General features: G+C 33.9%; 1 protein-coding gene across 1 annotated transcript; it reads left to right on the top strand.

Moving 5' to 3' along the window:
- Positions 1-2,834, top strand: LOC137817173 (uncharacterized). Its single transcript, XM_068620424.2, has 2 exons — positions 1-1,878; positions 2,434-2,834. Exons 1-2 carry the CDS (start codon positions 12-14, stop codon positions 2,808-2,810), a joined length of 2,244 nt encoding a protein of 747 aa, XP_068476525.1. The 5' UTR covers positions 1-11; the 3' UTR covers positions 2,811-2,834.
- The last annotated feature ends 14,442 nt before the right edge of the window (positions 2,835-17,276 follow it).

The following is a 17,276-nucleotide window of genomic DNA, read 5'->3' as shown; positions in this document are numbered from 1 at the left end:
TTGAGTTAAGCATGGAAAACTCATATAGCAGTTCACTATTGGTGAATCTTGTATTTGTTACCTTCTTTTATGCCTTGTTCCTACAAGGTGTTAGTGCTAACATTATAGCAACTTCCAATTCCTCATCCACTAATGAGGAACTAGAAGCTTTGCTTCAGAGTAGATGGGGAGGTAGAAATATCTCAGAATATTGTAATTGGAATGGTATTGTGTGCAATGCAGCTCAAAGTGTTATAGAGATTTCAACTAAACAGTATTTCTATATTCCTTCAAATGAAGCTCATATTCAGTATTTCAATGTGGCTGCATTCCCTGATTTAATCCGTCTAGATCTTAGTGGATCTGGACTCAAAGGAAATATTCCTTCAGAAATAAGTTCTCTTAAAAAGCTTGTTCATCTTGATCTGTCCTCTAATTGTCTTCAAGGTGAGATGCCTAGTTCTCTTTCAAGTCTCACTCCACTTCAGACACTTAATATTTCTAACAATTTTCTTACAGGTGTGATCCCTTCTACTTTGGGCCAATTGAAGAATTTGACCCTACTCTCCCTTGACTCAAACCAACTTAAAGGCCACATTCCTTCAGAACTAGGGAATTTAAGAGGTTTGGAGCAGTTAACTCTTTCAAATAACTCACTAAATGGCTCAATCCCTTCTACTTTAGAGCACTTGGACCATCTCAAAGTTTTGGATCTTTCTCATAATAAGATTTTTGGTGTTATACCAGAGGGGATATCTGCACTGACACAACTAACTAGTGTTCAACTATCTTGGAATCAAATAACTGGTTCCATTCCACCTGGGATTGGGAAAATCCTAAGACTTGGAAGTTTAGATATTTCCAACAACCATCTCGAGGGACCTATCCCAGATGATGTTTTGAACCATTGTTGGTGGTATCTGCAGTTAAGCCACAACTCTTTAAACGGGAGCATTCCTTCTCAAGTAGGAAATATTTCATATCTAGACCTTAGTTATAATGACCTCACAGGCAACATACCTGAGGGCCTTCATTCTGTTCCTCACCTTAATTTGTCATACAATTCCTTTAATGTTTCAGATCACATTTTCTGTGGTTTTCCAAAAGACTCTTTAATTGGTAATAAGGATATGAAATATTCGTGCTCTTTGGACGTTGATATTTCTAATGCTGATATTTCTCTAGTAATGATACTTGTCTTCTCTACCTTCAGTGGCATGGTTTTTTCAATGGTTATTGTCTGTTGGGGAATTCATGTTTTCTGTCCCCTCCATAATGAGTTTGGAAAAGACCAAAGAAGAAAGAATGGAGACATGCTTTCAATTTGGAACTATGATGGTAAGATTGCATTTGAAGACATAATTAAGGCCACAGAAGACTTTGATATAAAGTACTGCATAGGAACAGGTGCTTATGGAAGTGTGTACAAAGCACAACTCCCCAGTGGCAAAATTGTTGCACTGAAAAAGCTTCACAAAGCAGAATCAGAAAATCCATCCTCTTACAAGAGCTTTTGCAATGAGACCAAGATCTTGACAGAAATTCGGCATCGTAACATCATTAAGCTTTATGGCTTCTGTTTGCATAATAAGTGTATGTTCTTGGTGTATGAGTATATGGAAAGAGGAAGCTTATTTTGTAACTTGTCTTATGATGTGGAAGCTCAAGAGCTGAATTGGAGCAAGAGAATAAATGTTGTAAAAGAGATAGCCTATGGCTTGGCTCACATGCACCATGATTGTACCACATCCATTGTTCATCGAGACATAAGCAGCAACAACATTTTGTTAAACTCAGAGTTACAGGCTTTCATCTCAGACTTTGGTACAGCAAGACTTCTTGATTTTCATTCATCAAATCAGACTCTTCCTGCTGGTACTTATGGATATGTTGCTCCAGGTAAAGTTTTACAATGGTTATAGAACCATAAATTCAATCTCTTTATTCATATCATGAATTTTAAATAACTTTGTATGAATATGTGTAATTTTATATTATTAATGTTCAAACTTTTTCACTTAAAAAAAGTCATGTGAGGTTAAATTTTAAAAACTAATTTGAAAAAACACTTGTAAACTTATTGTATTTAATTATTCCATCTTTATTTATCACTCATTCTGATAGAAAAAGGAATATCAGAGACTATAATGTGTTAGTAATTGGAGAACTCAGTGAGCTCAATGATTCTATAAGCAAGGAAAAGAACCAGAGTCTAAGACTCCTCCGAGAGAGAAGAACACTCTCTTAACATACTTCTAACAATAATCCAACCTGATTCTCCCTAAACCCTAAACTCTATTTCTGGTTTAAATCACTTGCACTTCACATATTTGAAGTAATTTTTCAGTGTATCTGAGTCCTATGATTCATAATTAAAAAAACAGTAATGCAAATCTTGATTTGATAACCTTTTTTCCAAAATAAGAACTTACAATGTTTGTTTGGTACATGTAGAATTGGCTTACACCTTGAGTGTGACCACCAAATGTGATGTGTATAGCTTTGGAGTAGTGGTTTTGGAAACAATGATGGGTAGACATCCTGCTGAATTGATTTCTTCTTTATCAGAACCAGCCATTCAGAACAAAAAGCTGAAAGATATATTGGACACACGTATTCCACTGCCATATTTTAGAAAAGATATGCAAGATATTGTGCTGGTTGTAACATTAGCATTGGCATGTTTGAGTCCCCACCCAAAATCCAGACCATCAATGCAGGAAATAGCTAATGAGCTTTTAGTTTCCAAGCCACCTTTTCTTTGGCATTTTGATGGCATTTCCCTCCACCAACTCATGAAACAAAAAGTACATATAATTGGTAGAAGTTAGAATAACTCTCATGATTCTTTACGATGTGATGGTATTATGAAACTCATTAATCTTCTTTTTCTACTTATAAGGATATTTTTTGTTTCATAGTAATTTTGTTTTTTTAAGTTTTATCTTATTATTTTGAGTTATTTCAATTTCTTTTTTTCATTATTTAAAAAAAAGTCAATATGATTTGTTTTATCAGAATTTATAACGTTATAATTATAATTTTAATTAAGTTATTCATGTCATATACCATTTTATTGTAATGTAATAATATTATTATAAATTTAAGATTAGAGACTCATTTTCTATTTAAAAAAACAAATTAAGAACTTTGAAAATAATGGAATAAAATTGAAAAAAATTATAAAAACAAAAAGGACTATTTAATCATGTTTATTTATATATTTATTTGTGTATTAAAAGCTTAGGGAGAGGGGAAGATTTATAGTGGAAAATTTTTTGATAAAAAAAATATTTTATCCTTGTTAGATAATATAATGTAATAAATAATTAGAAATTCTTGGAAAGTTTAACTAACACTGCGTTTAAAAATATTTAAATGATTCAAACATGATTCTTTAACATAATTTTTTTTTTCACCAAATGTATCTCAAGATATAATTTACATAGAAAATCATGTTAAAGTTACTTAATAAATTCAGCTTCAGCAGTATCACTCCACAAAAATGTGGAACTAAACACATTTCACAATAAAGGGAAAATAGTATATCATTTTTTTTCTGTTTTTATTTTCTCAATTTTGAAATATATTATTTTAATATTCCAAGCGTTTTCTAAATGACTTTTTTTCCCTTGATAAATAATCATTTACTAAAAGTTATACATTTCAAATTAAAAGAATAAAAAAAATACAAAAGAATGTTAGAGGGACTAAAACAAAACTTTTCTTAAAGAAACCAAAAACATTTTTTACTATAGTTTTAATTACTTGTGAAATTAAGGTTACTGTGTGAAAAAAAAAAATCAAATTGATTGCATTTATTCTCTGATGTCATATGTGAATAGTTAACTCCTTTATAAGTGTTTCAGACCTTGCCTCCACTACATATAAAAATAATTTATATTTTTTTGAAGAAAATATTTTGAAACATAAGTCTTAAAACTAGTTAACTTCTATAAAGTAGTCCTTAATCATTAAACATAAAAAGTATTACAACATTATTTCTTTTTTTAAATTCTTCTTTAAAATCTAGTTTCAAATTGAAATACTAATATAACACTATTTTTTTTTCTTTGAGGTCCTTTAATATTACATTTATATTTGTCTTTATCTTATGTTCCTATTAGGGAGATGTCACCTAGAGAACTATTGAAGTCTTTTTCTCCTTTCTTCGGTCGGTCAGGTTGTTGGGTGATGAACTAGGGTTCTTCTCGCCCTCCTGCTTCTCCTTCGACACTCGGTCTTGGATGAACACCAGATGGTGGGGGTACCTGTGAAGGCACTCCGACGCTCAAGTCAATAAAGCGGGTGATGGTATTCTGGTAGGTGAACAATAATAAATGACTTACCTTTCTCCTTGGAATGTGTGCTATTTATATTATTCTAATGGACCTACCTTGTTGGGCCCGTTTATCGGAGTGGATCTTGCTTAGGATCGTATTATCTAATTCTTAATGATGGATTAGTTTCACTTACCTTAGTTTGAGCGTTAACGGTAGTATGAGTCGGCCGGTCAGGCCGGCCATGATGATTCCACTTGTCTCGGCCAAGGTTGTATGGTCTCGGCCAAACCTCTTGGGTATCGGTCGCCTCGGCCGAATCTATCGGGTCTCGGCCAGGTCCCCTTGGTCTCGGTCAAGTAGACCAGGTCTCGGGGAGTCAAGCGGTATCGGTCAGGGTGACCAAGCGTCGGTCTCGCCCATACCGGTACATCTTATCTTCTTTAAGTTATTTTTTTTTTGAATATTTTATATAAATTATATACTTAAACCCTAAATCTTAAACCCTTAAATTTAAATTTGTAAGTGTTTTTTTTGGTTTTAGATAGCAACTGCATAAATAATTTGACTTTGAAAATTAAATTGGATAATTTTATTTCTTTAAAAGGAAAGTTGATCCTGAAAGTTCTTATACACATTACATTCTCTATGAAGATGAGTAAAAACTAACTCGTTGTAACTACTCTTATTCAATATATAATTTAAAGATTATATAAATTATTTTTTATTAACAAATCAATTGTTAATAGTATAAAAAAGTTTAATCACTCAATTATCTTGGTTCTTATCTCTATTAATATTGATCATAACAACTCTTCCAAGAGAAAATTGTGTTATGATTGCTTATATACTTTATTTTAAAGTGATGACTATCATTTGAACTCACATTAATTTACACTTTAATTATTGCTCACTCATGTCTCACATAAAGAGATTAATCCTCAAAGGGATGTCAAATTTGGCCTAAAAAAAGGCTCCACCTCATTAAGTATTCGACTAGAGATAATCAAATTTTGGTAATAACATTTACCACCTAAGATGAGACCTTAATAAAACATTTTTCAACCACATGAATAAAAATATATTTACTCACTTCTAAATCATTGGTAAAGATTAAATTTATATTAACTAGAAGAACATTTTTCAACAACACAATAAAAGAGCTTTCACCCTCATCTAAATCATTTATCAAGACAAAACTTCATATTAACTAGAAGAGTGTTTTTTACATGATCACTCTTCTCACATTCATATGAATGTAACCATATATTTGTGATCAAACCTCTAGTACAATTCTCTACATGAGTGTGTTTTCACATCATATAGATGTAGTTACACCCCCTGTGGTTGAACATCAAGTGTAATTTTGTGTATAAACGCTTTTTTTTACACTCATGTGGATGCAATCACACTCGTGTAGCTGAACTTTTTACGCTTCTTTCACACCGATGTGGACTCAATCATACCCTTATGGTCTATCCCCTGGTACAATTTTTTATGAGTGTGTCTCCTATGTCTATGTAGACACAAACACACCTTAATGGTTGAACCTTTGGTGAAACCGTCGAAGAATGTGTCTCCCACATTAACATGAACTTAATGCCACTCATGTGGTTGAACTTTTAGTGCAATTTTCTATCTGATTGTGCCATCCACAACCCTATGGACGAAGCCACACCCTATGATCAAACATTTGGTGTAATTTTCTCTTCTCCAACACTTATGTGGATGCAATCACACATAAGTTATCTTCGAAAGAAGTCGAGTAGGACAAAAAAATTGTAAAAAATTAAATACACAAGTCACAAATCTCTTTTATATTAAACTTAATCTAAGGAAGAAATTTAGATTATTTCATATGTTGGTGTTTATATGTACCTATTACATATAATATTTACCGATGATAAAAATTATAAAATATGGCTAACTAATTTTGAATATTCAAGTTTAATCACGATTTGAGTATAAAAAAATGATTGAACCAATTCATATGAGTATATTACAAATTTATGCTGCCCTGTATTTGTATTTCCTTTATTTAAAAGAAAAAATGCAAAATTTACACACCATTTGATTAAGAATGACTTATATCTAACAACTTATCAATTTACTTATCATTGGACATTTGATCTTTATTTGTCAACCTTTGAACAATTTCTTTATTTACAAGTATGAGAACATCTCTAACTTGAATCCACACCTTAAACATTTTTAGTATGACTTCACTTTAAATGCTCTTAGTTAAGCTCTACGACTTGAGTATCTTTAACTTGGCTATACATCTTAAGAATCTTTGACATGACTCCATGTCTTAAGCATACAACATTTTTGGTTCAAATACATGTCTAGAACATTTTTAGTTTGGTTTCACGCCTTAATCACCTCTAACATGGCTTCACAAATTGAGAATCTTTAGCAGCCTTGTACCTTGAACATTTATGGCTCAACCTAGTGCCTTCAACAATTCTTTATATAAAAAACATTATCAAAGTTACAACTTAAAAATGAATGGTTAGTACTTGAAAAGAGTTATGTGATAAAATTACTAAAAAATATAAGTAACAATTACTACTAAAAAAATGAGTTATGTGATACAATCACTCAAAAATGAGTGACAACTACTAGAGAATGAGTAACAACTACTTAAAAAGAGGTAAAAAAAAAATGCAATCACTAAAATTGTAACTATTTGAAATGAGTGACAACTCTTAAAAAAATAATTAGAAACTACTCAAAAAATGTGTGACAACTACTTGAAAATGAGTATTATCTGATACAATCACTTGAGAATTGTATTTGTTTGTCACTTTGAGAGCTCGAATAAAATGCCACTATTAAACACTCTAATGTAGAAAATAACCAACCACGAGCTCAAATACTATAAACTCAAGCATCACACCAAGTCATATATCAACTAGTAATGTGTTAATTCTTCACTTAAAATTGAGCTTTCTGCCTTTATATCTAAGAAATTTTTAAAGATGTTCTTAAAAGGGGGTTTTGTTCTTAAAAGGAAAAGATGAGTACACTAGTGGTGAGGATGAACCTAGTACACAAGAAAAGGGGGAAGGAGAGAGGATAAATCTTTTGGAGGGGGACTTATTGATGATTCAAAGAATCCTCCACAATCAACCTAGTGCATCCATCGAGACACAACGAGAGAACGTTTTTCATACTAGATGCAATGTTTTAGAAAATATATGCTCTCTTATTGTGGATGGTGGATCATGCTGCAATTGCTGTAGCACTAGATTGATTGAGAAACTAAATCTACAAGTAGTTCCTCATCCAAAACCTTACAATTTACAATGGATCAATGAGAATGGAGAACTACGTGTAGACAAACAAGTGGAAATCAAGTTTTCTGTAGGTAACTACAAAGACAAAGTTTTATGTGACGTAGTACCTATGGAAGCTTGCCACATCTTATTAGGTAGACCATGGCAATTTGATAAGAAAACCTTGCATGATGGTCTAACTAACGAGATTTCCTTCATCCACAAGCACAAAAAGTTTGTACTTAGCCCTTTACCACATTCCCAAGTGGTAAAAGACCAAATACAAATGAAACATAAAAGGGATGAAGAGAAAATAGAAAAAGAGAAAACTTTTGGGAAACAAAAGGCATGGGAGAAGAGTGTTCCTTCCCACAAGGTCATTCAACAAGACAAGCACATTGAAAATACCCTTGAAAACATGCTTCTTGTTGAACAACCTAGCCTTCCCTCTTGTAAAGGAACACTTGCAAGCATAAGCAAAAAAGAAGAGTCTTTAAAAGAAGCTTGCATAGATAAAGACTATTTCTCAAATGTGCTAGGATATCCCCAAGAGAATGTCAAGTTATCTATAAGCATCTACAAAAACAAAGTTTTGTGTGAAGTAGTGGCTAGAGCAAATTGTCATGTCTTATTGAGACAACCATTGCAAAGTGTACAAATTTTCATAAACAATGGTTGTACCAACGAGACTATCTTTACACATGAGAGAAAAAGTCTACATGAAGGAGAACTCATGGGCCAAATTAGAGTTGATAAAACTCTAGAGCTTTTAAAAGGAAAACTTTTGTCACCCATGAGAAAAGAGGTTCAAAGACATTACTTTAGGTACAATTCTTGTTTTCAAACTACACCTAAGGCAAAGTCTCAAGAACTCTATACTCCTTCACCTTTTGTAAATGATCCTTGGGAAGAAACACATTTCATATTAGAGCTTCCTAGGACAACAAAAGGTTTTGATTCCTTCTTCATGGATGTGGATAAACTCTTCCTAAGAAAAGTGACAAGCCTCCATGATTTATCTTCAAAAATAGTGATGGATAGAGCTCCAAAATTTGAAAACATAGCTCTTTCTTCTATGCTTCACGAAATCATGAGGAACACCCACAATTCTTGGGATAAGAATCATTTTCCTTTTGAGCATGCATACAATGGAGTAGTCCACAAGATTACTCATAATTCTCCATTTGAAGTTGTATGTGAACATAGTCCTCTTGCCCTTTTGAATTTGTTACCATCTCCTAAAGGAATTCTCATGGAGCTCTTCTTGGATGTTTGTGAAAATGGTGCGGAAGCTATGGTGAAAGTGGGCAAGGTCCTCCTAGGAGTTGTGGTGACCTTGAAGGTGCATGAAGTGTATGGAAAAAGGGAGGTTCGGCCAGCCCTCTTGGTAGATGGTGAAGAGAAGATTAGGACCTAGAAACTAGGCAAAGACAATGTATGGCATAATATGGGCAACATAACATTACTCTCATTAATCTTCAAAATACAAGTGATGGGCTTCTCCTTTTATAGGCTAAGGAGGCCGTAAATGCTAAGCTAAGTGAAGATGAAATGCAAGCAAAATGAAATGGAAATGTGGAGGCACATGGCACATGGAGCACATGGCCGTTCCTAGTGAGAATCTTCTAGAAAACGTGAGCTAGCTAGGTTAAAAACAAAAGGAGACAAGTTTATGCTTTCTAACACTACACTAACTACTAAGCCACCCTTAATAGGCCTCCATGTAGCATGTACAAGTTCTTCTCCCTCCCATCCGTTGCTTGACCCAATTGTGCGTGGAGATGCTTGGCCATGGACCTAGTGATAGGTCCTAGACGGTCTAGGCTTCCTCCTAGACGCTCCTTTTGTAGCCGCCCCTCATCTTGTGCTAGACGCTCCATACTTGAGTCTAGACGCTCCCCACATGGCTCTAGACGGTCTAGGCTTGGATCTTGTCTTCCATGGTGTGGTGAGCTTGGCCCTCCTCCATCATCCCCTCCCCCTTGGAAAGGATTTGTCCTCAAATCCAGCTCGTCCTCGTCGTCATTGGTACCTACAAATGGAGAAAGATCAATTACATTAAAAGTATCATGCACTCCATATTCAAGAGGTAGGTCCAATTTGTATGCATTGTTATTGACTCTCTTGAGGATTTGAAAGGGTCCATCACCTCGGGGACTTAGTTTGGACTTCCTTTGAGTGGGAAATCGATCTTTGCGAAGGTGAAGCCAAACTAAGTCTCCTTCCTCAAAAATTATTTCTTTCTTCCCTTTATTGTTGTATTTTGTGTACTTCTCATTTTGTTGTTGTATTTGGATTTTAATCTTCTCATGCATTTTCTTCACAAAATCGGCTTTGATTACTCCTTCCTTATGCACAAATTCTTGTGGATTAGGAAGAGGTAACAAATCCATAGGTGTGAGAGGATTAAATCCATATACTACTTCAAAAGGAGAAGCATTAGTAGTCTTGTGGACTACTCGATTGTAAGCAAACTCAATGTGGGGAAGATACTCATCCCAAGGTTTATGTTTTCCCTTCATGATAGCCCTAAGCATAGTCCCAAGAGATCGGTTGACTACTTCAGTTTGGCCATCCGTTTGAGGATGACAAGAAGTTGAAAATTGTAGTCTTGTTCCAAGTTTGCCCCAAAGAGTTTTCCAAAAGTGGCTTATGAACTTGGGATCTCTATCGGATACTATACTTCTAGGGAGACCATGAAGTCTCACCACTTCTCTAAAGAAGAGTCTAGAAATATTTTGAGCATCATCTACTTTGTGGCAAGGAATAAAATGGGACATTTTGCTAAAACGGTCCACTACCACAAAGATAGAATCATGGCCTCTTGCAGTCCTAGGGAGTCCTAAAATGAAATCCATGCTAATGTCTTCCCAAGGAGCATTTGCAATCGGCAAAGGAGTGTAGAGTCCATGAGACATTGTTCTAGACTTTGCTTTTAAACATGATATGCATCTAGAACAATGTCTTTGGACATCTTTTCTCATGTGTGGCCAACAAAAATTTTCTTTCAAAAGGTCTAGAGTCTTATCAACTCCAAAATGGCCCATGAGTCCCCCCTCATGTGATTCCTTGACAAGGAGTTTCCTATGTGTGCCTTGGGGAATGCACAATTTTCCTTCTTTAAAAAGATATCCCTCGGCCACATAGTAACCTCCTTGTGCTCTATGTTGACATTGGGCATAGATGGATGAGAGTTCTTGATCCTCTTGGTAAAGCTCTCTTATGTGATCAAATCCAAGAATTTGGGCACCCAATTTTGAAAAGAGTGTATGCCACCTTGAAAGAGCATCAGCCACTATATTGGTGCTTCCTTTCTTGTATTTGATTACATAAGAAAATTGTTCAAGAAACTCCATCCATTTAGCATGTCTCTTATTGAGCTAGTGTTGGCCCTTTAAATATTTTAAAGACTCGTGATCACTATGGATGACAAATTCTTTGGACACAAGGTAGTGTTCCCAAGTCTTTAGGGCTCGCACAAGAGCATAAAGCTCTTTGTCATAGGTGGGATAGTTGAGGGTGGCACCATGGAGTTTTTCACGAAAATATGCAATGGGGTGTCCACCTTGCAACAATACCGCACCTATGCCTACTCCCGATGCATCACATTCTATCTCAAAAGTTTTGGAAAAATTTGGAAGAGATAGAATTGGTGCATTGGTGAGTTGAGCTTTTAGCCTTTGGAAGGCTTGCTCATGCTTATCATTCCAACAAAATGCAACATCTTTTTTTACAAGTTCATTCAAAGGAGAAGCTAGGCTTGAAAAATTAGGCACAAACCTTCTATAGAAGCTAGCTAACCCATGAAAACTCCTTACATCACTTACATTTTGTGGAGTGGGCCACTCTCGGATGGCTTTGATTTTCTCGGGGTCAACATGCACCCCCTTTTGGTTAACTATGAAACCTAAGAAAACTACACTATCTACACTAAAGGTGCACTTATCCCTATTGGCAAAAAGACTATTTTTCCTAAGCACTAGAAGAACTTCCCTAAGGTGTCTTAGATGGTCTTTTAGGGTCTTGCTATACTCTAAGATATCATCAAAATAAACTACTACATATTTTCCTATGCAATCTCTCAATGTGTGATTCATGAGCCTCATGAATGTACTAGGGGCATTAGTGAGCCCAAAGGGCATCACCAACCACTCATATAATCCAAACTTGGTCTTAAAAGTGGTTTTCCACTCATCACCCTCTTTGATTCTAATTTGGTGATATCCACTTTTAAGGTCAATTTTAGAGAATATGGTTGACCCATGTAGTTCATCAAGCATGTCATCAAGCCTTGGGATTGGATGCCTATACTTGATGGTGATGTTGTTGATTGCTCAACAATCACAACACATGCGCCATTTTCCATCCTTTTTGGGTACCAACAAGACAGGTACAACACAAGGGCTTAGGCTTTTTTGAACCCAACCCTTCTCCAACAAGTCTTGAACTTGTGACTCTATCTCCTTGGTTTCCTCGAGATTTGTTCTATAAGCGGGCCTATTTGGTAGGCTTGCCCCCGGAATGAAGTCAATTTGATGTTCTATACCTCTAATGGGAGGGAGTCCAATGGGTCCCTCATTAGATAATATATCTTCAAATTCACTTAAAAGTTTTTCTATTTGAGGAGGTATACTCATGAGTTCATTACTTGTGGCAGTGCATGTAAGTGTTCCTTTACAAAAGACTAGGCTTGGTTGTTCAACAAGAAGCAAATTTTCCAAAACATTTTCAAAAGGTTTTTCTTGTTGAGCAACCTTGTGGGAAGGAACACTCTTCTCCCACGCCTTTCTATCCCTAAGGATTTTCTCTTTTTCTAGCACTCTTTTTTTTTGTTTTCCTCATCCCTCTTATGTTTCATTTGTATTTGGTCTTTCACCACTTGAGAGTGTGGTAAAGGACTAAGTACAAATTTCTTATGCTTGTGGGTGAAGGAAATCTCGTTAGTGAGACCATCATCCAAGGTTTTCTTGTCAAATTGCCATGGTCTCCCTAATAAGATGTGGCAAGCTTCCATAGGCACTACATCACATAAAACTTTGTCTTTGTAGTTCCCTATGGAAAACTTGATTTCCACTTGCTTATCTACACTTAGTTCCCCATTTTCATTAATCCATTGTAGTTTGTAAGGTTTTGGGTGAGGAACTACTTGTAGATTAAGCTTATCAACCATTATTGGAACATATCTACACTTAGTTCCCCATTCTCAATCAATCTAGTGCTACAACAATTACAACTAGATCCACTATCCACAATGAGGGAACATATATTTTCTAAAACATTGCATCTTGTATGAAATATGTTCTCCCTTTGTGTTTCCATGGATGTGCTAGGGTGATTGTTGAGGGTTCTCCTAATCATTAGCAACTCTCCCTCTAATGGAGCTACCCCTTCCTCTCTCTCACTAGGCTCATCCTCGCCACTAGTGTATTCATCTACACCCTTTAAAAACAAAGTCCTTTGGTTTGGGCATTGTGCTTGCACATGCCCTCTACCATAGCACTTAAAGCACTTAACATCTCTAGCTCGGATGGGTGGGGTGGAGGTTTCTTTCGCTAAGGGTTTGGTAGTTTCTTTTGGTTTTTCTCTTGATGTGCTACCCTCTTGATGGCAAATTCATGAAGCTCTTTTTAGAATCATGTGAAAGATGGTGCGGAAGCCATGGATGTGTAAAACAGTACCACTCAATTAAGCACCAAAAGAGATTAAATTCCAACACCAAATTTTAGAGGTTAAAGAATAAAAGCAAGAAACAATTTAATTGAAGAAAACAGTATCACACAAATGGAGTTAGATTGTGACAACTAGAAAGAGTTCCAAGAATATTAGACAAGCAAATAAAGGTACTCAAATAAAGGTAGGCACACAAAAAGAATCCTAAGAATAACACTAGAATTAGATTACAAAATAAAAAACAGCACCACTGGAAAATTGTTGTGGGCCAGAGAACGTGTTTTTCCCCAATTTATGCTGAGCTGCCCTTTTGGAAATTGCCTCTGAAAATTGATATGCAAGATATTCAAGATCTTAACTAAAATCTGGCTTTGGAATCACTCCAAACGCATGAGCCATTTGTTTTTAATAATTTTTTCAATTTCAGTGTTCAGTTACGCCAACTGTAGCGCCCAGATTTGCACACTGATTTTAAAATATTTATCATTTTTTTTCTATTGACTCTTTTGAGCTGATTCTTTTTTTGTCTTTTCTGTAACAGCCTAATCTTGCATATTCCAGAGAATCAAAAATTTCTTATGAGTGAAAATAATTTTCTCGAACAAAACAGCCAGCACAGAGAATGTAAAACAGGGGATTCTGGAAAAAACTGGAAACAAAAACAACAAGAGACCAAAATTTAAACACAATGGAGTTTGTGAAATAGAATTTGTGTAGGATCTAAACACAAATATGAACTCAAACTAAAAATAAAAGGCACCAAAAGATCAATATCACAGCAGTTTAAAAGTAAGCAAAAAAATACCCAAAATCAAGAAACAATCAAGCCAAACAAAGGACTACTATGAATTGATGACATTGTGGATGAACATGACTTGACAAAACATATATGGATTCAGAAATTAAAAGACTCGAGGAGCATAAAATGAACCAAATAAAAGTGCAATAAAGACTCAAATACCTAAAATAAAAAACAGCAACTCAAGGTGTATGGAATCCTATCACAAATTGCACAAGGATTGTTCAAGGTCAATTGAACAAAGTTCACCGATTGGATCTTCCAAATAGCACACCAAAACAAAGTAAAAATTAAAAAAACAGCAAGACAATTATGGAAACAAGATGAACAACATGAAATAAAGAAGAACTCAAAATGAAAAGACCAAGAACTACTCATCTTTGAAGAACCTATGCTCATGATACCAAATGATGGCAAATTTCATGGAGCTCTTCTCGGAATCATGTGAAAAATGGTGTGGAAGCCATGGATTGAGATGTGCAAGATCCTCCTAGGAGCTATGGTGATCTTGAAGGTGCATGATGTGTATGGAAGTAGGGAGGTTCGGCCAGCCCTATGGTAAGTGAGGAAGATGAAGATTAGAGCCTAGAAACTAGGTAGAAGCAAAGCATGACACAATGTTGGCAGCATAACTTTACTCACAATAATCTTGCAAATACATGAGCCAAGCCCTCTTATTTATAGTGTTTAGGGGGCTGGAAATTAAAAAGAAAGTGGAGGGAAATTCAAATGAGAAGCATTTGAATTTGGAGCCAATTCCTAGTCACAAGGGAAGTGTGACTTGGTTTCTATTTTTGGCACCTCCTAAATCTATACCTATACCTTCTTTTGTGTCACATGGAAGGTGTGACTTAGCTTTATACATTTGCACCTCTTATATTTATATCTACACCTCCCTTTATGTTCTACTAAAAAAAATACTCAAAAGTAATTACAAAAGAAAGACATCCAATGATGCTTAGTTTGCCCATATCTTCTATTTGTTGGGCTTGAGTTGAGGCTTGAACTTGTATTTGGGCTTGGGCTTGGGCTTTTTCTATCATGGGCTTGGGCCTCTTCCATCATATATACTATGAAATGTCTTTATTTCTAGTCGATAACACCCTTTCACGTCAAGACCTACCAATTCGTGTGTGACTATATAATGGATAGTCCAATAACGACCCAATAATGGATGATCTAATGAAGGCAATTGCTTCTTGCACAACATCACTGCACCCGATTCCAACGGAAAAGATGAAAATGTCCTTAAAAAAATGAGGTGCATATAAAAATATCTTCCAGACTCCCTTTTTTGGAACATGTGTTCTGAATTTTTTTTTCTTGAACGAAGTTTTTGTATTACGGATTTTCTTATCCGAAATGGGTTTTTCATTTTTGTTTCTGAAACATAATAATCTCTCTTCTGGATCTCCTTTTCCAGAATGTATTATTTTCAATTCTGGATTTTTTTTGTCCGGAATAGAATTTTGATTTTTGTTTCCAGATTTTTATTTCCGAAACTAAATAACCTCTTTCGGATATATTTTTCCAAGATATATTATTTTCAATTCCTGCTTTTTATGTTGGGTGCAGATTAAAAATATTGGGTGTAGGAAGCATTTGTCCCAAATGAACCCAACTTACTCTCTTTAGGATAAACTCTGATAATATATCACGAAGTAAACTTTAAGTTTAAACCAATCTTGCAAGAATGAATTATAACTAACAAAAAAGAAAACAAGTTTATAGGTCATGGAGAAATGGAGAAGAAAGACAAGTAATTTTGCATAATTTTTTACCACATACAACCAATTTATAATGCAAGTTGTGGAAAGGGGAAATTATTTATTAAGTAACTCCATCATCCCATCATTCTTCTTTTTGAAATTTAATAGTTAATATTAATTACTCATTAGATCTATTAGATTTAAAAATATTAACGGTGAGTGATTCTTTTAGAGTAACTCTATCTTTTGTATATAATTGTTTCTTCTTTTAATTCTTTGTTAGCATGTGGATCCTTGCACATGTTGAATTTTGTTAGACCTACTTTAATTCTTTAAATGAATAAGACATCTATATGTAATTCTTTGTGAAATTTACTATCGGAATAAATGAGGTATTGCTCAAATAATTATATTTTATGAACGACACTATTTTAAAAAAATATACTCGTTAGAAATTATTGGTGAAAAGTATTATTAGAAATTATGTTTTAAGTATTGATATAAAATGTTTAAAACTAGTAATTGACCCGTGGAATATACTTGTATTTGTTATTTTATTTATTATTATATATTTCACTGGTTTCCCTTCAATAAGATGAAAAATCGACCAATTTTAAAATTGAGAGAAAGAAAAATTAGAAAGAACATGAGAATTATTTTAAAATTTGAATCTTAAAGACTAAAAGAATATTTTTTCAGTATTTAGAATATTTTATTAAAGTAAAACTTATATATAATCATCTCAAATAAAATAAGACTTTAAACTCTTGTATAAAAGATTATCTTATAACATAAATTTAAGAACTTATTTTAATTAACGACTTCAATATGAAGAAAATGTTGTATAGAAAATAAAATTTTGTATAGAGTATTTAAATTTAAGTGATATTGTAAAACTTACATAACAAAAATAAATAATTTATTTAATCTGAAAGATTTTTGAAGGTATATCTTAAACCGTTAATCACTTCTTCAACCTGAGTAATTATGACTTGCGTCCAACATTTATGTGAAATGAGAAAAATAACAACTCAAAATATATTATAGAATTATCATACGTTTTTAGATTTGAATTTTTGAAATATTTTTCTAAATTCCAGAATTATTTTTTGAAATATATTTTAGTTTTGTTTTTTAAATTTCTTTCTGAAAGTGTATTTTTTTTCTAAAATTTATTTTTTCAATTTTTTTAAAATTTAATTTTTTGAACACAACAATCTATTCCAGATTTGGTTTTTCAAAATATATTGTTTTATTTTCAAACGAAAGATGATTTTAGAAATTAAAAAGGGATAGAGTTCATAAGAATTAGTCTCTTAAACCGTGCACATTCAGGATAAATTAAATTAAGCACTACAAATTAAGAATACAAAAATTAACAATTAAAAATAATATAGAAACTAAAGTGAGAATTCGTAATGTATATAAAACTATTATATATATTTTTTTAAAATAATTCAGCATATAACTACTTTCATGGGTAAACATGATCAGATAAATATAATTATATACTTATTCGAAAATTAGATATATCTCACGTGACCATCCGTCACTAACTTTT

The sequence above is a fragment of the Phaseolus vulgaris genome, chromosome 10, assembly GCF_051622355.1.
Source record: "Phaseolus vulgaris cultivar YP4 chromosome 10, ASM5162235v1, whole genome shotgun sequence".
Classification (NCBI taxonomy): Eukaryota; Viridiplantae; Streptophyta; class Magnoliopsida; order Fabales; family Fabaceae; genus Phaseolus; species Phaseolus vulgaris.
This window is presented reverse-complemented; position numbering and strand designations above follow the sequence as displayed.